We start from the raw sequence: 22,222 nt of genomic DNA on the forward strand, positions 1-22,222 counted from the left end.
ATTCTTTTGAGCATAATGTAAATGGAATATTTATTCATCCTGATTAATTTAGCTGTGCATCTCAAAATGTGATGACTCCATTTATTTTAAAAGACAAAGAACTGAACAAGAACATGCCCAAACTGTAAATATCTGGGTGTTTGTAGGTTTTTTTGACTAACCACATTAGCAACTGCACAGACTTGCACAAACTCATTTTCCCCCTAAGAGTCACTGGAGGCAAAAGTGAGATTGTGCATGTTCTTGTATAGTTTTCCAAGGTGTTACAATTCCACAGCACCTTATATGTTAAGATGAAATTCCTGTTTTGCTCCTTTTTTGTTCTTTTGACACAAGACCAGAAAATTAATGGAAATATAAATTTCTGTTTCAGATTCCATTCCTGACAGAAGGTATCCGAATTCATGGAGATAAAGTCACAGAAGCACTTAGGCCATTTCATGAGAGGATGGAAGCCTGTTTTAAGCAACTGAAAGAAAAAGTTGAAAAGCAGTATGGTGTCAGGAGTCTTGTAAGTAGTTCTCGTAAAATATCGGTTTTAGAATGGGAAATGTAAATAATGTTAAACCTTTTGTTTCCCTGCAGATTCTGCACTATTATAGGGGCTCTGAGGCAGAATAGGTCTCGCTCATCTCAGAGAATGCTCTGTTTTAAACCCAGTTCCATTTCTATTTAATATGACAAAATCAATGGTACAGTCAAGTGAAATTCAGTGTTTTATTAAAATATGCATAAAAGTAAGACAGAAGTTGTGAACAGGCTTTCACATAGGTGTACTCAACATAAGCAGAGCCATAATGGATTAGATCAAAGACTTTGTCCAGCATCCTGTTCACCCACTGGCCAAACAGATGGGAGACCTGAAAGTAGGGCATGAACACAACTGCTTTCCTTCCACTTGCACATACTGCCTCTGAGGTAGGCAATAGACAGCCCTTATGACTAGAAGCCGTTGATAGTTTTACCCTCCATGGATTGGTCTAAACTCATTACTACAACCACAAATTCCATAGTTTAACTCCTGCACTGTGTGAAGTACTTATTTTGTTTCTCCTGAATCTTCCAACATTCAGCTTTAGCGGAATGCCTAAATTCTAGTATTTTGAGAGTATCAAAACAACTCAATTAAAGATTTGGCGATAGCCATGTCATAATAATCCGTTGTAGCAAAAACAACAGAGGCTCGTAAAATCTTAACATCTTTTCAGTTTATTGTGGCATAAATGTTCCTGGGTTAGGACAGTCTTTAGTCTTTAATAAAGTCTTTAATTGGCAGGCATAGGCATATGTTTATATGTTTGCATATTATATATTTACATTTAAATGGGTCAAAAGAGAAATATATACATAGTGGGACCAAAAGACCAGTAGTAAGCAATAGATTTGTCATATTTCTGTGCTGAGCCAAATCTATTTAACAGGGCTAGGCAATGTGTAGCCCTCCAAATGTTGTTGGGTTCCAACTCCTATCAGCCCCAGGCAGCAAGGCCAGTCATCAGGGATGCTGGGAGTTGTTGTCCAATGACATCTGATGACCCCAGGTTCCCCTGAGTAAGTTCAGAGCAGAAGCAGCTCACAGTGTGGGGTGAAGCTGTTATTCTAGCCTCCCAACAGGTGGTTCACTGTTGCTTAATCGGAGGGAGACGGGAAGGCTGCAGGAGGATCAGGGCAAGAGCAGGTCAACCTTCCCACTGTCTTATCCATGTCCCTTCCAGAGACTTGTCTGCTGGGAAGCTAGCATAACATTAAGAAATGGACAATTATGTTCTGTAGTGAGATAGGTAACCCCAATTTCAGCTGGGTCCAAATAAATAAATAATGGTTAAGGAATTTCATGCTGGAATGTTCCTTTGAAGTTTCTTCGTTGAAGTATAGTTTGAAGTCAGGAGTGCTTGCAGGAGACATTTCAGTATTCTGTGAAAAGATTAATATACATAACAACATTTGTATTTCAAGTATTTAAGAGTGACCAAATATAAACCCTAAGAGGTAACCAGAAAGGTTAGATTTTACAGTATACTTTCCAGGTTCACTGTGAGAGACCTGCTTGGTTTAAAATCAAGACAGTATGCATTTTTTTACAATTTTGTCATGAGATTAAATCCTCAGGTGGTATCTGACACCTTTTTGAAGCATCCACCCTTTGAAGTCAAAGGCAGGTATCAAGGAATAAAATTTGTGAAATATCATTTCCAGGGGGTTAGCATTATATCTGCATCAGGCCTATTTGAGTGGCTTTATTGGTTTTATGCTTTGGGCGTTAACTAAGTAAAACTCCTTATATTGGTCTTGGATGTTTTGTTTGGAATAGCTGCATATTTGAAATGGAATTTATAATGCACTAAAAAAACATCAACATAGAAGCGCTCATGTAATTTATTCCCCCTTCCACACTTTATGATGAAACAAATATAGATGCACTCCAAAATTTATCAAAAAATGTATAACTGTAAATCTTGAGTGTACAAGCTCAATATTGCTCTCTCTGCTTTTGTCATTGTGACATATGTTGTGTATTTGGTCCCACACAGAGTAGTAGATTTTTCAAGCTTTATTAACCACACAAATCATGTATGAACACTGAAGCTAGGCAAAATAATGAGACCCTCCTGTCATTTAAGAGATACATTATCATCACAATTGGTATAATTTGTGTCCAAGTATGCAATTAGAAATTGCTTAAGTCTCACTAATGTCTTGCTGCACACAACTTGATTGTATAGTTTTGTTTCTTTCCTTTTTTGAAAATTGAAAAACAGCTTCCCTTATAGCGGTATCACCATGCTGGATGGGCTGCTTATCAAAATTGGAAACCCATTTCTATTACGTATTCTTTAAATATAGAGCTTAATTCATTACTGTGCATAATTCATAGTGAGTAGAGCAGTCAACAATGTTTAATCTTATTAAAACCTACATAACCTTTGGAGTGCCACCTCAGGTGGCAGATACAGGTCTGAGCAACACAGTGCTTGCTGCCACTGCCACCTGCCACAGGTGCGGGGGGGGGGGGCAGCAAAGCTAGCAGTAAGGCCTGGAGCTGCCATCTGAAGTGACTGCTCCTCTCTGGCCTCCTTTCCCCCCCCCCTTCCCCCCAAGTCATCTCTAGGTAGCTGTGAAGAGGAGGGAAGGAAGGGGCAGGAGGCTGCCTCAAGTGGCAATATGTCCTGGGCCAGCCCTACATGTTGGAATATCTCTCTTTCTTACAACTTGAAAACATTGGAAAAGCCACGAGAAAGCATATAAAATTACTGCCCTAGATGATAATGTGCTCCCTGTGAGAAGAGAGACGTTGATATAAGCCCTGTTTATATGTCACTTGTTTCAGTAGAACATTTTAACATATTCTGGTATTTGACTGCTATGCTTATATCCAGATATTATCTTCTCAGCCTCACACAGATCTGCAGCTCAGCTCTGTCAGAACGCATAGTGTTTATCACTTCTGTCTGTCTTCGTGCAGCACCAGCCTCCTACTAGTTGGCAGGGCGGAAAATCTACCTGTGATCAAACAGCATGGGGTTCCTATTTTTGTTGGCAGAATTCAATTATTTTGTGCATATATTAGTTATTAATGGGTAACAAACCTTGAATAAATATTCAGAACTGTAAATTCTGCCTTTCTTGTTTCTTCCATCTGTGAAACTAGATTTGTGTGTCTCAGTACTAATATGTGTGCTTCTGTAAAGTCATTTATTTTGCCGGATTGACAGGGGTTCTCCCTGTGAGGTAGTAAGAATCGGGTGTGTTGGTGGTGTACCAGGCTCCCTACAGGGTGAGAGCCTGATGGTGAGGAAAAGATAAATCTCCATATTGGGGGGGGGGGGAGTTGTGGATTTAGGAGTAGTTGTTGGTTTTTTTGGTTTTGAGTGTAGAATTCATATTGTATTTCTTATATTGATTCCTTTTTGATGAAATTTATAAACCACTTAGAGAGTTTTGTTGAAATAGCAAGTGGTATATAAATTAGCTAGATAAAATAAATAAACATCTTTATCTATTTGAGTTGTTTAAAGCAACGTGACTAACTTTTGGCCCTTCACATGTTGCTGAACTACAATTCCCATCATCCCTGATCATTGGCCACACTGGGTGTAGTTGATGAGAGCTGTAGTTCAGGCTAGCCACTCTGGTTAAAAGGCTACATATACATGTGAATGAATGATAGCATTATAATTTCTGTGGCCTTGAATAATATAATTTTATTTCAAAATACCTTTCCTCAAGAAAAACGTTTTCACTCTTCTGAATGAAATAAATGACACCTAAATAAAAGTACATCTTTTATAACATTCATGTATTTGGAAGTGTTCTGGCGATAAAAGAACGATACTTGCTCTTTCTGTAGCCCTCAAGCGTGGATGACAGACGAGGTAGTCGGCCAAGGTCCATGGTTAGATCATTCACGATGCCTTCATCTTCAAGGCCACTGTCTGTTGCTTCAGTTTCCTCCATTTCATCTGACAGCGCACCTTCGAGACCAGGCTCTGATGGGTACGTGTGGTCTACTGCATGCATACTCTGTAGCATTTTCTCTACTAGCTCATACTCCTAAGGTTCATAAATATGCCTGCTCCACATTTTCTTTGGGCTTTTTGATCCATATATTAAAATTTTCAGGTAGGGTTTTTTTAAAAAAAAAAATCTTGTGCTGAGATATTAGCAATAAAATTCCTTAGCCTGAGAATTTACCACTCTCTTCTATTTACTTAAAGTATTGAAGTTAAGATTTCATGAAGGCCAGTTTATGAGACTGAACGCTGGTCTCATACTTATTAAGAATCCCTGCAGTTCTTGACACTTACAATGCTAATTGCAGTGTTAATTTTTAAAAAGCTTTGGAATGCTTTACAATGTTTCTGACATGTGAAGTCAGGTGTTCTATCATTCTTTGCAGCTGCTCTTCGAAGCTCTGAGAGAGGGCATTCCAAAGAGCTGAGATAACTTGTGACTTGAGAGGGCACTTAGAAGTAGAGCAGAACCCTTAGTGGTTCTGTAGCAGCATATATCCATTATGTTCCACATGCCCCTCCCTTTTCCCTTTGGTCACACAACAACCAGTAGCCATTTGCAGGGAGAAGGGACAGTTGGCTATGCAGATACTCCTGCATGTTGAAAGAGAACCATGCCCTGCATGGGTCAATCGTATACATGTCTGCTACCTTTGACATGTTATACACACTTACAAAGACATATGGTGGCTGTACAAATATTTTCAGTTGTTCTTTACTTTCACATTCACACAAGCACAGTTTCGTAGACGTAGGTTTCTGCCAGCCGAACTACCAGCTTTGGGAGGGTGGGGGGAGCTTAAAACTGACCCTGTTCATTCTTCTAATGCATAAGGGACCTTGCCAGTTTCCTGCCGGAAACCACTCCCCCAAACCAAGCTGCTGTCTGCTCCTGAAGGTAACAGCAACTCCGGTGGCAAACAGCAGTAGGTGGGTGGTTTCTTGCAGGCAGCTACCATGCACCTCTGCTATGAATCGGGATCACTTTCCAGATAGAGATGCCATAACTTCTAGCTTCCCCAAAAGAAAACCAGACAGTGTAAATAAATATAACCTATACTTTGGCCCTGAGAGGTTATAAACTACAGGTGTATTAAAAAAATCCATACAGGTGTTTTTTCACTTCATAAAGTGTATTGAATTGTGAATTTGAATTGAGTGCCGAAGCTGCATTCCTATACATACTTAACTGGAATGTAAGTCTCATTTAACACAATGACACTTACCTATTGAGTAGATGTTTATAGAATTGCACTGTTAGTCTACTACATGAATTGTTAGGGCTGTTCCATAATAGTTTGCGGTAAATTTTGATCAATAGCCAAAATGAATTAGTTGTTCTGTCACCCCCATTATAGTATCATTAAGTTTGATTGGTTGATGAAGGGATGGAGCACTAAAGTGGTGCTGCACCTAAAGATGTAGTGATTGGTACTGATATAGCAATGGCCTTAGTACAGCAAATGTTTATACCCTTCAGGTTTGTGCTTGAGCCTCTTCTACCAAAGAAGATGCATTCTCGGTCACAAGACAAGTTGGACAAGGATGATCCGGATAAAGAAAAGAAGGAGAAGAAGAAAGAAAAGAGAAACAGCAAGCACCAAGAGATATTTGAAAAGGAATTCAAGTCGACAGATATCTCTTTGCAACAGTCTGAAGCAGTGATACTTTCAGAAACGGTAATGATAACTGGCCTATGTGTAAAATGATAATGGCTTCAACACACCTAAACACAACGAAAGTTGCAGGGAAATGATGGTGTGCTTGACACTATTGCTGGAGCAGTATCCAGTTTAAGAGAGTATATTCCACATTTCAAATACTTGCAGTCTGTTTGGCAAGCGACGTAACGTTCAGGCGAACTTTAAATGCTTTGGAGTTAAAAGGTAGCAGATTTATTCTGACATGTAGCTGAAAGAAAATGCTCTGAAAAGGTTAATTAATCAAACAAACTACTTTTACAGATGCTCACTGTCTTTAGGGGCATCAGTAATATAATGCCAAGTAGTATAGGGATAAAAACACAGCTTTCATTAAATTGTTTTACTTGGAAGAAGACTACTTTCTATAAATGATACCTTAAAAGGCGACGCATCCATGTCAGATGCTGGGGCAGAGAATGGAAGTGAGATGGCAAACGATAGTGGTGTGTGGGCCACACTGCCAGCCCTACAATCTCTTAACTAGATTACTAGGAGGGCACTATACCATAACTAGGTTTGAAATAAGCTGCAGCTGTCAGTCTGGTCAGCTTCTGCATATAGAATGGGAGAGCTGTTATCTTTTCCTTGGATCAGGCAGCAAAATGTCTTGGGCTGCCCCTTTAGCTGCATGCTAAAATTCTGCATCTCAGCAGCTCTCAGCCGTACAGTAAATTTATAGACACAGTCTGCCAGTGGTTAGAATCTACCCTTTCAGTTTTTCATCAGTATTTTTAATGAATTGTCATCAATTTATTTAATCTTAGAGAAGTTCTCAGTTCTTGAAATACATAATAAGGAAGCTTTCTCAGCTATGCACTTGGTAAATCACCATGGTAATTTAACTGGGGGATCAAAAACAGAGATATAAACTTTATGAAGAGAAAATTGTTCGTAATTAAAGCGTTCTTGCATGCTTCTGATCTGTTCTACAAAGACTATTTAAATGCTTCAGTATTTACAACTATCAACAATAGTTCTTTAGATTTGTTGTGTAGATCCTTTCTACATAGCAGACCAACTTCTTTGACATGACCTCTCATTCTTCATTCATTCATTCCAGAGACTGAGGCTCAGACTAGTTTGAAGTATTAAAACAAGACTGTGAGAAAGTGTGTCAAACATCAGCGTAATTGGCTGAACATATCATTGATTCAAGGACAAGTAGTATTATTAGCCCCTTGTATTTTTTTAAGTTAGGCTAAAATAATAAAAATCGTATTTTTATTCTGGATTCACTGAGATTCCTATATAACTGGGGAAGTGCTCTTTGTAGAAAAACATTAATTAACATAAGTAACCATGAAAATTAAACAAACGGTTTAAAACCTGTGTCCTGAAATAGAAAGCAATTTTGTTTGTTTATAGGGCTAGGAAAAACTTCCTGCCTGGAGCAGTGAAAGGTACTTTCCAACATTATTTTGCTAACAGCAGTTTCCTGTATTTTTTCTTTACCAAGGCAGACCTACCTAGGCAAGCTTGGAGATTTAAGTACATGAAAATGCTCTGAATTGTGTAGGCAAGAGAATAGAATAGATGACTGCCTCCAATGCAGTGTTTCTCAAACAGTGGGCCACAGTGCTACAGCCTGCCCACAGTCTTCTCACTTTACTGCCCCAATTTAGTTGGGCCAATACCAACACCACCGGTTCCTTGTATACTGCGTAAAGGTGGCCGAGAGACAGAGAATTTCAGGTGAGCAGGAGAGAAGGAAAGTCTCCTTCCTCTAGAAAGTGAGACAGAAGGTTAACTGGGAATTAAAAGCAAGGGGATAAGCAAGAAAAGGTGTTACAGGAGGAAGAAGTAAGTGTAAAGGCGCCAGGGAGCAGGGATGAAATAAACAAGCAGTTTGAGGGGTGAGGAAAAGGGCACAAGTTGAATGTGAGAAGACAATAGCAAGTCAGTAAAATTTCTTTGAGAAATGTGGGCCTTGGAAGGAAAAAAAGTTAAATGAAGAATTATTCCTGAGGTACATCCTCAGAATCCACAAATTCTGCCTAAAGTAGGGGAGTCATTAGCTCTAGAACAAATTGCTTGAGGAAAGCTGAGGTATGGCACTCGTTGCCATAAGGAAAAAACTGCAGCAAATAACTTAGCAATTTCCAAAGATGGTTTAGAGATCAGTAGAAAGGGATGTTAGTCATTGCCAGCTGATTGTACTAAACTCTGTCTTCATTTGCTACCATTTTGTGACTGCTGGGCCTCAATAATTTTCAGCTCTTTAAAGTGTGCCCTTGGGGTAGAAGGTTTGAGAATCCCTGCTGTAGACCATAAAAGTCCATTCTTACATTGCTCCCTGCTCAAAGTGACTTGGCTTTAAGTGACAGAACACAAAATCATCTGCAACAATATTCAGCGGTATGAAAGCCACAAGAGTCTTCTAAGTACATTTCTATTGTGTATGGATCATTACCCCTCTGCAGTTACTTTTGAGGAGTTTTATGGTTCACTAGGCACAGGAAGTTAGTTCAGTATCTCTAAGAATAAAGAAATCCTATCAACAACTAGAAATATTAGTCAGTATTTTAAGAAGAAAAAGAAATATGTGTGTTATGATGGTAAGATATGTTTCCACCAAGCATATTTTGTACTGTGGCCTGTGCTTTGAGAAATACTCTAAATATAGTAATATGTTTCTAGCAGAGAATTCTCATGAAAATAATCTAGTGTATTTAAAACAAAAACCTAGTGGTGTAAGTGGTATATCTTTTAGTTTTCCTAAAGATTATAACAAGGTGTAACTATGATAGGAATAGCCAACTGCCATTTTGTTAAATAAAACCTGGAAACACCTAAAACGTATGTTTTTAAAAATTGACTGTACATTCAAGGCCACAAAAACTGTGTTTAAGAAAGAACAAGCCAAGGATATATTTTAGAAGAATACTGCATTGAGACAAAAACCGTTTTTTCCTTATCGCTGTGTTGTTACATTAAGAACATATTTATCACAAGGTCAATGGCTTACTAAGAAATCTTTCCTCCTTTGTTTCCAGCAGCTGTGCTGTAAGAACAAATTATATATCCTTGGACTGTGTGATGTATGTGTGGAAGGTATACTTCAAATTGAGTCTTGCTTGCTTTTTTTTTTTAATCAAATGCAGATCAGTCCATTGAGACCACAAAGACCAAAGAGCCAAGTTATTAACATCATGGGGAGTGAAAAACGTTTTTCTGTTTCCCCATCACCACCTTCTCAAACCATCCCTCCACCAGTCACTCCAAGGACCAAGCTTTCATTCAGTTTACAGTCCAGTAAGTCTGCTTTAACTGATTAATCACACTAACTTATCTTTTTACACTGCTATAACCCCACCCCGGGACCGTTGGGTGAAGGGCAGGTAAGAAATAGTAATTTACCAAACTTTTGTTTTTTTCTGATGTACTTGAACAAGCCAGGTCATATCAGGAACTTGATATCTCTGAAATGTTTTATGATCAACTGGCTAATGAGGTTAACCAGAGAGTAAATCAGACTATGTCCATCAGGATTCCTTTCACCGTTCGACTGTTGCTTTCATCAGGCCTGAGTAGGATATATTGTTATGATCCTACTCACATCAGTTCTAGCCCCCATGACCAACAGTCAGCAGTGATGGGAGCTGGAATCCACCACCATCTAGAGAGCCACAATGTTCCCCACACTTGGCTTAAGTGAAGAATAATTGCGTGGCCTGTTCAAGGGGGAAATTTACTAAAGGTAAAGGTACCCCTGATTGTTAGGTCCAGTCACAGACGACTCTGGGGTTGCGGCGCTCATCTCACTTTATTGGCTGAGGGAGCCGGCGTACAGCTTCTGGGTCATGTGGCCAGCATGACTAAGCTGCTTCTGGCAAACCAGAGCAGCGCACGGAAACACTGTTTACATTCCTGCTGAAGCAGTACCTATTTATTTACTTGCACTTGGACATGCTTTCGAACTGCTAGGTTGGCAGGAGCTGGGACCGAGCAACGGGAGCTCACCCCATCGTGGGGATTCGAACCGCCAACCTTCTGATCGGCAAGCCCTAGGCTCTGTGGTTTAGACCACAGCGCCACCCATGTCCCTTAAAATTTATTATGGGGTCCAGTAATTTCACCATGTAGTACATATAGTTTTATATACATGTCCTATACAAATATTTACTTAGAATATTATTTAGTTAATTTTGCCACAGCATTCTGCCGATAGAGTATAAGTCTTCAGAACCAACCCTCTAGTTAATGGTTTGGAGGCTCAGCCATGTGCTATAGACTTACACACTCTCTCCGCTGCTAGAAGGATCCTTTCCTTGTTTAGGAATCAGGCTATTAACTCAGTGTACCAGCATTTATTCAGCTTACTGTTCCACATCAGGATCAGGGCCTGTGTGTTTTTACTGAACAAATGAACAGCTCCAATTGCTTCATACTCAGGCTGATTATTTTATACATAATTTTCAAAAAGGGTATGAATATTTTTTTGTATAAGTGTTTAATGAATCATCTTATTGCGTTAGCTATATGATATTTTTATAGTGCAAAGGCTATAGGAAAATCCTCCAGCTACTATAAAAATCTGTAGTGCAGAACAATGAATGAAGTCCTTTTACAAGTATTAAAGAAAGCAATTAGTATATGCTGTTTCTTAAACCATTATCTTTTACTGACTACTGCCTTCCAAGAAGTCCCCTGTAACAAAGAATATGGAACAACCACCATATTCACTACAGCAGCAAACATCCTTCCAAACTGCTTTGTGATGTTAAAGGACCTTCCTCAGTACAAGTTGACTTGACTGTTATGTTTTAGGTTTCTTCTCGTGGGCTTGGATCTTAAGTTTTTGCTCCATGAATTTAATAAATTTCTGTTCATGAAAAGCAAAAACCGCAGCAAGCAGGAGGAGTACCCCCCCCCCCGGCAGCTTCATTCCCTAAGGCTTGCTGCACACCTCCAGAAGACCCAAATGGTCTCAGCCGCTGGTGGCATTGCAGTTTCCTACACATGTCTTAAAGCATAGCAAAGAAGTGCAATTAAGCTTTTTTGTGCTGCTTCTGAAGGACTTAAGGCTGGTGCTTCTCTCAGGGAGAATGTTTTCATCCTAAAAAGTGCCTCCTTTGAGGAAGCATGACGTATTGCTGTATTTACTTTCACATTTTGAAGGCACATGGTTGCATATAGCAACTCTGTTAATAATAATAATAAATCACCCACCAAAATCACTATGTGAAGGCCTCTCTAGGGAGATGAAGGTAGTTCCTGTATCCAGAAAGGCACAAGTTTTCCATCCCAAATCTGCACAAACATGCCTGTGTGCATCTTGATTGTGCCAGAACATGAGCTCCACCATCCATTTAGCATAAATCAAGATTATGTACTCAGTTGGTGTGAGATTGGGTTCAATTAAGTACCGTATATTTTGCTCCATAAGACACACTTTTTCCCTCCTAAAAAGTAAGGGGAAATGTGTGTGCGTCTTATGGAGTGAATGCAGGCGGGAGCCAGGCGGGAAAAGCCCCCAAGAGCCACACACACGCTCCGCACGGCTCTTGCAGGCTTTTCCCTGAGGAGGAGGAAGGGCAGCCCATCTTTGACGGGCTGTCCTTCTCCCACCTCATGGAAAAGCCCACAAGAGCTGCACACTCTTTAAAGAGTGTGCGGCTCTTGCTGGTTTTTGCGGGAGGTAGGGGAATTCCCCACCTCATAGAAAAGCCCACAGGAGCCGCGCACCCTTCTCCCTCCTCAGGGAAAATTCCCCAAGAGCCACACACACACTCCACGCGCTCTTTAAAGGGATCGCGGCTCTTGGGGGAGCCTTAGCCACGCGCAGCCTCTCCCGGGCAGGGGATGAAGGCTCCCCTTGCCCGCAAGAGGTTGCACGCGGCTATCCCATAAGCCAGGACGGCAAGCGGGATCGCTGTGCAGCGATCCCGCTTGCTGTCTTGGCTTCTGGGATTCAGAATATTTTTTTTTCTTGTTTTCCTCTTGTTTTCCTCTTCCAAAAGCTAGGTGTGTTTTATAGAGCAAAAAATTCGGTAATTCCTTAATTTTGCCAAATCTCTATAGTGGAGCTTCTTGAGACCCTAGGAACATGAGAGCCTTTGAAATTGTCCCCTTTTTTGCTGTGAGGTAAGAAAAAAAAGACTAGAAAAGAATGAAAGTGAACCATTTTACTTTGTTGTTTATTTTTGTTATAGCCCACCACGAGATCTTCAGCTAAGAGTTGGTGAATGGCTGAAGGTCAACCAGGGATTTGAACCAGGGTCACTAAGCACAACATTTACAATATCATTTGTTACTAATTTTGCACTTTGGAGGTGATTCAAAGTTACAGAATTATTTCAAGAAGTATAGTAAAGGAAAATCCAATTTCTTAAGTGTTCAGTGTGGGCATACAGATTTAAAACAAGAGTACTGCAATACAATCCATTTTTGAAGGACACTGAGGTGTCAGCTTATTTTGTAGTTAATTTCAGAAAATGTTTTGTGTCCTCTTTGTAAGTATTTCAAGCTATTTAAACAATGAATGACTCCTCATTTAATTACAGTAATTTCCTAACATTTTAATAACTATATGTTCCTAATGTGTGCATTTAATTCCAGAAAGATTGTGTGGAAGAGTAAATAAAGGTTTGTTTGATTAGATTGTAGTATACCTTTGGAAAATAAATGTTTAACATTGTTGAATTTTCAACAATAGTTACAGGAAAATGCCCATGAAGCTACAACAGAAATGATGCTTCTGCTAATAATATGCATGGGCAAGTCACAAGTAAAGTCACTTTCTGAAATGCTGGTGTTCTGAAACAGTTGACATCTGGAAACCCTGATTAGCATTGTCCTGTGACCATGACTCTCCCTTCTTTTGATTATATGAGACATGGTATGGCCCTTTTATTTCTCAAACAGCACATTCTTTCTGGTATGTGAATCTAAAAATTGCATCAGTAGGTGCACTTGTGCACTCCATTTTGTTGTATTAATCATTATTTCATAATATTTTAAAATGAGTTACCTTTCTGCTTGCCGATCAGAAGGTCAGTGGTTCGAATCCCAGCCACTGTCTATGGACAAACGCCAGCTCCCTTGGCTTGTAAAGCAAGATGAGCGCCACAACCCCAGAGTCATCTGCGACTGGACTTAACTGTCAAGGGTCCTTTACCTTGTTTATGTTTCTGCAATAAAAAAAAAAGTCCGCTGACAATTTTAAGCTTTTAAAACAATGATATGTGCATGCAACATTTGCTAGGAATTTGAACGTTGACTTCAATGACTGTGAGATATGTGTTTATTTTCAGATCTGGAACTAAATGGCATGAATAGCTTGGAAATGGCAGACATTCCTCCTCCATTGCCTCTGAAAGGCAGCATGGCAGATTATGGAAATCTCATGGAAAGTCATGAATCTCTTAGCCCCACCACATCCCCACCTGTACCTCAAAGAGTAAGTTTTATAACTGGAAGTGACTTTCTTCAAAGCAAGTCTACATAATGTGTGCTTCTGTGGTCAGTAATTATTTTCATGGAGGATAACAGAATCATAGAATTGTAGCATTGGAAGGGATCCTGGGGGGTTCATCTAATCCAACCCCTTGCGATGCAGGAATCTCAATGCACAGTCCCCTATCCAGTTTGAAACCATACTGGATCCTATTTAGCTTTGCAAATGTGCTAGCCGTTTTATTGCTGCACCACTAGGAAGTCCACATAAAGGAGAGGATTTTAAGTCCACAGTCTCTAAGCTGTGCACTTGCAAGGTTAAAAAAATAGGATTAAGAATCAGTTAAAATTAACCATAAAACATATTTAAAATGCCTGCTGAAATAAAATAAGGTCTTAAGTTCAACAGGGAAGGCGTCTGTCCAATTTCAGCTGGGAGGGAGTTCCACAAAATCACATTCACAAGACTAAACACATGTCTCCTAGTGCACATGATACATTGTCTGAGATATAAACTGTGACTCCCAAGAATACTTTAGTGAATGGGGCAGGATATAAGGAACCAGGTGATCTTTAAGGTGTCCTGCCCCCAAGTTGCGAAGGACTATATGCTAGCATATAGGCAACCAGTGCAAGCTTTTAAGTGCTAGAGCTACGTGCTGGTTGCGGGCTGTCCTCACCCTCAGTATTTTGCACTAACTGGAGCTTCTTGGCCAGAACCAATAGCAATCCCACACAGTGTGGTATTGTATTGCAATAATCAAGTTGTGAGGTTAACAATGCATGAATCATTGTGGCCGGGCTATCCCTGACCAAGAATGGCCATAGCTGGTGGATGGAGTCAGAGCAGCAGCTTATCTGCACTCTCCAAAGTCCGCACCCACTTGTCCCTTCATCTGCTTCTGGGTTGTAGATTAGGAAAGCAACTGTGTTTTCAGGACCATGGCTTTCCTTTCTCTGATCCCTAGTGAATGCCACAGAAAATGTTTTCATTGGCAGAAGAGAATGCTAGGTGACTTGTATGTGAACGCAGATTAATCGGGTAGTGAAACCTATACATAAAAACAAAGTATTGTAAAACAGCCTGCTAGAGGCTGTTAAAAAGACAGAGGAGAGTCCCAGCAGAAACTTAGATTTTATGTTTTTCCTATCTCATTTCAGGAAAGAAAATAAAGTATATTTCAGACAAGTTTAATATATGAGGTTTGTTTTACAGGCATTCACTCACCAGTTTCCTAAAGGCAAGCAATTTTGCCACTCTATGTAATGGATTGCTGAAACATTTGAGCAAAAATTGTTGCTGCTGGTGAAAAGAAACTATTGTTTAACAATCTTAGATTTCTGTTTCTAACATCCTATCAAAGTCATTCGCAAACATTTGTCAAAATTTCTTCAACCTTTGACCTAAGCAAACAAGTTGTAACACAATCTAAATAGTAATTCTGAAAATAGTAAGTCTGAATATATATATAATAAAATTAGGAGGTTTCTGTTTAAATCTTACTTTTAACCCATATTAGATATTTAAAATATTGATACACTAATGTTCTTGAGAACCAAAAGTGGTATTAGGAAAGACTGTGATAGCTCTTGAGGAGAAATGTTTCCAAGCTCTGAGCTGTTCCACTTCCTTTAGCTGTGGATTTCTCCCCTTCATTTTAGTATGCAGGAGCTATTTTGCCTTCTGCATAGGAAGCTGACTGGAGTCCCTAATGTAATTAAATTGACTCTCAACAGTGTTTCCTCTATTCATCTTCTAGCATATCATAGTATACAATTCTAGTTAGTCAGCCAATTGTACAAGGAGGCTGCAATTATCTATAAGTGTGTCAAATATCGCATACAACTATATTCCTCTGACATCTTCAGAACCCCAGTTACAAGTGAGGAACTTTATTCATGCATTGATCACCTTGCATTAGACCAGCATGCTAATGGAATCATGTGGCTTGACAATGTTTAGCCATTTTTCTTTGCTTTCAGTACTCCTTCACCCGCCCACCCCCATGCAATGTTCTCCTATAGGAGGGTGGGACTCATTGTTAATCTTACTTTACATGTTAATAGAAGAAGCTATGAGGCAGTAACTTGCTCATCGTCAGCCCAATGAGTTTAGGGCTGAGCTTCCCCCAAATACACATAGACGCATCTCATATAATTATCAGTGTTAGATTTGGCAAATGAAGACTTGGCTGCCTTTGAATTACCCACCCTGAGTATCTGTGGGGATAACCCACTGAAATTATTAGCTAACCTCATTTTATTCACATTAAACAAGGATATGGAACACAAAAGTAGAAAGTGCTCTGTATTAGAATAAAGTAGGAAATGTTAAAGATGGCACCAAAAATACGCAAAAAATGGGCCTATATCACAAAATATTTGAATTGCAATTGCAAGCCATTATATGAGAATCCCATTTTAGCCAATTTTGAATGCATTGAGGAAAAATCATTTTATTAGATGATTTATTCACACAATATTATTATTATTATTATTATTATTATTATTATTATTATTATTATTATTATTGCTCTACCCATTCTCATTTCAAAACATTTACTGGTAGATATGCACACACACAATCTTATCTAACATAGCATTATAAAATCTCTTTTTTGAAAGGTTTTCCTAATAAATATATCTGAGCATAAAATGGGACCTTTCATTTCTGGTGAAGATCTGTTACATAAAGGCTTTCCCCCCTGTTCTTTCATAGCCTCACACACATTGTTGCATATAAAATCAGCTGCATAGTTAGCATTCAAAATCAAGAAGAGAAAGGAAATAGACAATGGAGCACTTAAATTTGTAACATTGGCTCTAACGCTTACTAAGCACACAAATAATGGCTTGATTCCCATCAATCCAAAAGTAGATACAAAGCTTGATGATGAATGTGCCATAGAGCGGAAGCAATGCCCAACGCATAATAAGAGAACTAATACAGGCAAGAAAAAGAGTTTTCCTCCAATTCTAATGCTTTATGCCGTATCAGAGAAATCTGCTCATAGCAAACATTATGGGAGAACAAATATATGCATCTGTGTTCTGCAAGTTGGAAAAGTTATAGTCACGTGTACCCATTCTTTTGGTATTCTGTGAATACTGTTACTTCTCCAGATTCAAGGCAAAACTTCACAACTATCCAGTACATTACCCAGAATACAAAGTATTCAATTTCATTACAGTGCTACTTGTCTCCAAATGAAAAGAGTCCTTCCATCCATGGAAGGTACTAAGATCCAGTGGAGACTCCTCACTGAAGGAAGTTATCATTGCTGAAGCCTTTTTCCCCCTGAAGCCCCCACACTTTCTTTCATGGTGCTCCAGAAAGTTTCCCAACCCCACAGAGCAACTTTTCAGGAGGCATGGAGAGTTGCAAGTAGCCTTACTACTCCTTTCCAACATTGCATAACAACTCTGATGGGCACAACCATGGTCTTTAACCCAATGAGTTATATTCATGAATGGAAGGGCTCCATCTGGTTGGCAGTAGAGACTCCCTGCTAGAAGAAGTGGTGGGACAAGGTGGGTTTCTTTTTCTCTCTGCAGACTCCCATGCAGCCTCTCATGCCACTCCAAACCCTACAGAGCAGTTTTTTCAGGGGACACAAAGAAGGCTAAAGGGGGGGAGGAGGAACTGGGGAAATTAAACTCCTTGGTTTGTTCCTCCAACACAAGTGAAAATCCCATAAGTTCAGGTCTGGCTATTTCATGCCAATTGATCAATTGGAGGGTAAGGTCATTAAATAATTATATTCTAGAGCTGTATGAATAGGGCCTGCATGTTGATTCTGAGACGTCTGCACAATATGGTTTTGATCCTGCACAGAGATACCATTCCTTCTTTTACCAAACAAAAAAACCACCACATTAAAAGCTTTACAAATTTCTAGACTTTAGGCAATGATCCTCAACTGCTAAATCTCTAGGTAAGGAGATGGGGATAATGTTCAGGGAGCAAACCTGATGTTTACAGAAGGGTGAGAGTAATGAACTTTCCTGGAACAGCCCTCTTTAAAAGCAGGTTAATGAACACTGTGGCATAATTATTTCATTGAAGCAGCAGTGTTACTTTTACAAGACTTTCTAACAGGCAGATTTCATATAACAAAGCTTTGAATGCTCTTCCTTTAATTCAAAGATATAATTCAAAGATTTTTATGATCTAGATCATGAAAACGTGCCTGCTATTGCTTTTCCATTATTTGCAGATATGGTGTTACTATTGTGAAGAAATTACATTGGACAGATTTGCCTGCTTGCAGTTTCATTTTAAATATTTTTAAGTATTTATACCCTGCTGTTCAGCCGAAAAAGGACCCAAGAGAGACTTGCAACAATCAGTACTAAGTCGATCTCTATCCTCCATCTTATAATCTAAAAGACATGGCACAAAAGGAAAAAGTACTTGGAGGGAGAAAAGGGAAAAGACATTCGTTCTTATTTTGAGTTCTTTGTCACAGCGGGGGGGGGGGGAGGATGCAAGCTCCCTGCAGCTGCTGCTGTTTTGGCAGATGTATGAAACTAGGTTGGTCTTCCCCTTCCTATGTAGGAGTCCTGGGGGACAGGGAGGACAGTCTCTGAGTGGCCCTTGGTTCCCTGGCGAATGCAGAGGCTGCACTAGAAGATGAGGATGATAATAATAATATATTGTTTATACAGTGGTGCCCCGCAAGACGAATGCCTCGCAAGACGGAAAACCCGCAAGACGAAAGGGTTTTCTGTTTGCGAGTTGCTTCACAAGACGAATTTCCCTATGGGCTTGCTTCACAAGAAGAAAGCCCATAGGGAAATCTCCGGGGACCTCTTTTAAATGCTGGCGGTGGGGAGCAAAGCCTTTCCCCCCCTCCGGACTTCAGAAGAGGTCCAGGAAGGCCGGCGGGGGCCGAAAGGCTTTGCTCCCCAACGCCAGCATTTTAAAAGCAGTCCGGGATAGCAGGGAAGCGCTTCCCGCTATCCCGGACGGCTTTTGAAGGCAGCCGGGGGGAGCAAAGACTTTTGCCCCCGCCGGCCTTCAGAAGAGGTCCAGGACCTGGACCTCTTCTGAAGGCCGGCAGGGGGCAAAAGTCTTTGTCCCCCCTGCTTGCCTTCCCGGGGGCTTTTAAATCGCCCCAGGACAGCGGAGAGGTCCTCCGCTGTCCCGGGGCGATTTTAAAATGCTGACTTCTCCGCTGTCCCGGTGCGATTTAAAAGCCCCCGGGAAGGCAGGCAGGGGGGGACAAAGACTTTCGCCCCCCGCCGGCCTTCAGAAGAGGTCCTGGGGTTTTTTAAAATGCTGGCGGGCGGCAGCGAAGGTTTTGCTGCCACCCGCCAGCATTTTAAGATCGCCCCGGACAGCGGAGAAGTCCTCCGCTGTCCCGGGGTTTTTTAAAATGCTGGGGGTGGGAAGAAAAGCCCTTGTCCCCCCCCCCCAGCCTTCAGAAGAGGTCGGGGGACAGACTGTCCCCGCACCTGGTCTGAAGGCGGTTTCCATAGGAACGCATTGATTCATTTTCAATGCATTCCTATGGGAAACCGTGCTTCGCAAGACGAAAAACTCGCAAGAAGAAAAAACTTGCGAAACGAATTAATTTCGTCTTGCGAGGCACCACTGTACCTCACCCATCTGACTGGGTTTCCCCAGCCACTCTGGGCGGCTTCCAACATAAGATTAAAAAACACATTAAAACATCAGACATTAAAAACTTCCCTAAACAAGGCTGCCTTCAGATGTCTTCTGAACGTCAGATAGTTGTTTATATCTTTGACATCTGATGGGAGGGCGTTCCACAGGGCGGGCGCCACTACTGATCTTCATAGTCCCTTCCAACTCTACAATTCTATGATAATTCTATTATCTGTATTAATTATGAAATATAGAATTGAAATAAAGGCTATCGCTGTTTTTTTGCACTCAGTTGTTGCACACACACATATTATAGTTCAAGTGCTTACTGGGAGCATTGTCACATAATACTATCAAACCCGCTATGTGGTAGCCAGTGTGCTCACCCTCCAGGTGCTGGACCCCAGCTCCCATCAGCCTCAGCCAGCTTGGCCAATGATCAGAAACGGTGGGACTTGTTGACCAGCAACATCTGGAGGGGGTGATATTGGCTGCCCCTGTTACACTATTATTCAGGGTAAGCAAAAGGCATTCAATATATTCTGTGATGTAGAAACCCTGTGCTACATTAAAACTGAAAAGAAAATTATTTAGATTGTAAGGATAAAGAGTTGCATATCCGTGTGTGTCTTTGAGGACCTAATTAATATTATAGTTAGTTGTAGGAAGTCAAGTAACTCTTGAATAAACTTTTGATCACATAGAGAGAATTTTGGCCGGCTAATAACATGGAAGGAAACATTCACAGTATTTCAATGCACAACTCAAATTTTATTTTAATCCATGGGTTATTCTGAAAGAGAGAAATCATTACTGCTTTTATATTTTACATTTTCCCCTTAACTATTGTGCTGTGTTCCGCCAAGACTATGAAGAGAAACAAGACATTTTAAAGCACAATTGCTTTCTTTTAATACAGAAGGAAACCAAACAAATGAGAACAATTTGGTACTTGAAATGGAAAGGACAGATTGCTTATATGTTGCAGATGTGCGTTTTACATGAGGTACCCATTTCCCCTGAGGTACACGTGACTGAGGGAAATCTGCCTAGAATAGGGTTTAATTTGAACTGGCAGGCTCTTATCATTATTTTAGAGAGAAAGCAATCTCTTAAAACCTGAAAAGCGCCCTAGAAACTACTGAAACATAAACACAGACATTTAATTAATGTAAAGTTAAGCGAAATTTGGTTTTGCATTTCAGCCACATTGTTGAGCGGAAATGATTCGGGCACCTGTGATACTATTCTTGAGATTCTAAATAGCCCTTTTGTCAATTTAAATTTTAAATGAACTGAACAAAACCAGAGTATCATTCATAGTATACAATAGGCTTTTAGAAATGAAAACAAATATATAGCAAATAGCCTACCATCCATTACTTTAGACTTCAAATGTATGTTATCTTTTGCTCTCAGATTCAGGGATGTCAACAAACAAAGACAGTAAGTGTGGAGCTACTTGTTAGGGCCTCTTTTTAACGGTGTGTTTTTGACCCTTTCTGGCTTAAAACAACAAGCTTACTACATTTGTACCTACTGGTTAGCACGGAATGAAGCACATGTAGCTTTCTGTCAAAATTGTGTCTGGGATCCCTTTGTGTCCTGAACCCTTGTACTGTCTGTTCCCCACCCCACACATACCTTGTCCCACGAAACTATTAGACTGAAGCAGACCTTCACCTCTGGGTTTCTGTATTGCACTACACACTAGAATTTCATGGTACAACAACGGTGTGGCCATTTGAACGAATGCTTGAAGTATACATAATGCTTTTTTGATGCGGTCTTTTATCACGCCGATAAAATACCATGAGCAATAACCAGACCCAGTTCAGATTTAGACTTAGAGCACAGAAAATAAAACTGGACTTGCAGAGAATGCAGGTAAATATTAGTAAATAATCAGATGCATCTAGGAAGATATTATTATTATTATTATTATTATTATTATTATTATTATTATTTAATCCTGGCCCTCCTCTAGCAGATGTAGCTATTCTCTAGGCTCTGCATGAAATTATTCCTATACTAAAACAATTTGTTATTGGCCTGAAAGGTAATAGCCATTTTGTACCTTGTCTCTCCCCCGCCCCCATGCTTCATTTAATAAATTGATCAACTTCATTTGTGAGTACATTTACTGAACATATAATCTAAGGTTTCGCTGACCGAAATAAGTAGACAGAGTGTGATGACATGATGGGGTCCACAAGGGACCTGGTTTACTATGATAGTATCATAGTGATACTTTCATTAAAAACAGATATATATTTTTTACAAAATTCACATTTTTGATAAATATAATTTCTTTATCAGAATGATTGGGTTCCTATAACCAGGATACATTTCACAAAGGTTTTACTGAAGCATTAAGAAGTTCATGGTCTGTGGTTCAGCAGGGCTCCAATACATACACAGTGGTCTGCCAGACCCTCCTCAGTCCTAGGAAGTGGTCTGAAATACATTGTATATGAAGAACATTCCCCAATACTGAAGACATCCCCTCCTCTAATATTTTCCCTTTCCGGGTACTCCTTTCATCCACTAAATGGGAGTGAAAGCACTGATAATTAGTGAATTGTTATTAAAAGATCTATAAATGTTTGTATATTGAATTCAGAATTAAAAAGACAAAATCAAGATCAAGACAAAAGCAGATACAGTAAGATTTTTCCAGCTACTGCCAATATTTTGTACCAAGTCTATGAAGAAACTTTGGAAACATTGTGAATTAAATGCAGACTTAGTCATGCTTAGAGCAGACCCACTGAAATCATCGAGATTGAAGAGTAGACTTCAGTGGGTCTACTCTACGTGTCTGGATTCATCCCCGAGATAGTCACTGAGATTGTGTAGCATGGATAACATTTTTTATAACTTTCTGTTTAGAAGCAGGCCTGCTAGCAATATGAGAAAAGTGTTGAATGGATTTACCATATGAAAAGTGAAATGCAAAAGAGGGGGAGAAAACATAAAAAATGGAGGGGGTGAAGTAGTAA

At 39.9% G+C, this 22,222-nt stretch overlaps 1 protein-coding gene across 4 annotated transcripts in view; it reads left to right on the top strand.

Annotated features, from left to right (window-relative positions):
• The window catches only part of DOCK1 (dedicator of cytokinesis 1), a 383,360-nt gene that overhangs the window by 359,117 nt on the left and 2,021 nt on the right, over positions 1-22,222 (top strand). For all 4 annotated transcript variants that reach the window (XM_081912599.1, XM_081912601.1, XM_081912600.1 and 1 more), the window contains exons 47-51: positions 374-511; positions 4,349-4,494; positions 5,992-6,190; positions 9,316-9,466; positions 13,468-13,613. In XM_081912599.1, the coding sequence (XP_081768725.1) occupies positions 374-511; positions 4,349-4,494; positions 5,992-6,190; positions 9,316-9,466; positions 13,468-13,613 (780 nt within the window). The remainder of the gene's footprint in view (positions 1-373; positions 512-4,348; positions 4,495-5,991; positions 6,191-9,315; positions 9,467-13,467; positions 13,614-22,222) is intronic.

The sequence above is a fragment of the Podarcis melisellensis genome (assembly GCF_964234715.1).
Source record: "Podarcis melisellensis genome assembly, chromosome: 5".
In the NCBI taxonomy this organism is placed as follows: domain Eukaryota; kingdom Metazoa; phylum Chordata; class Lepidosauria; order Squamata; family Lacertidae; genus Podarcis; species Podarcis melisellensis.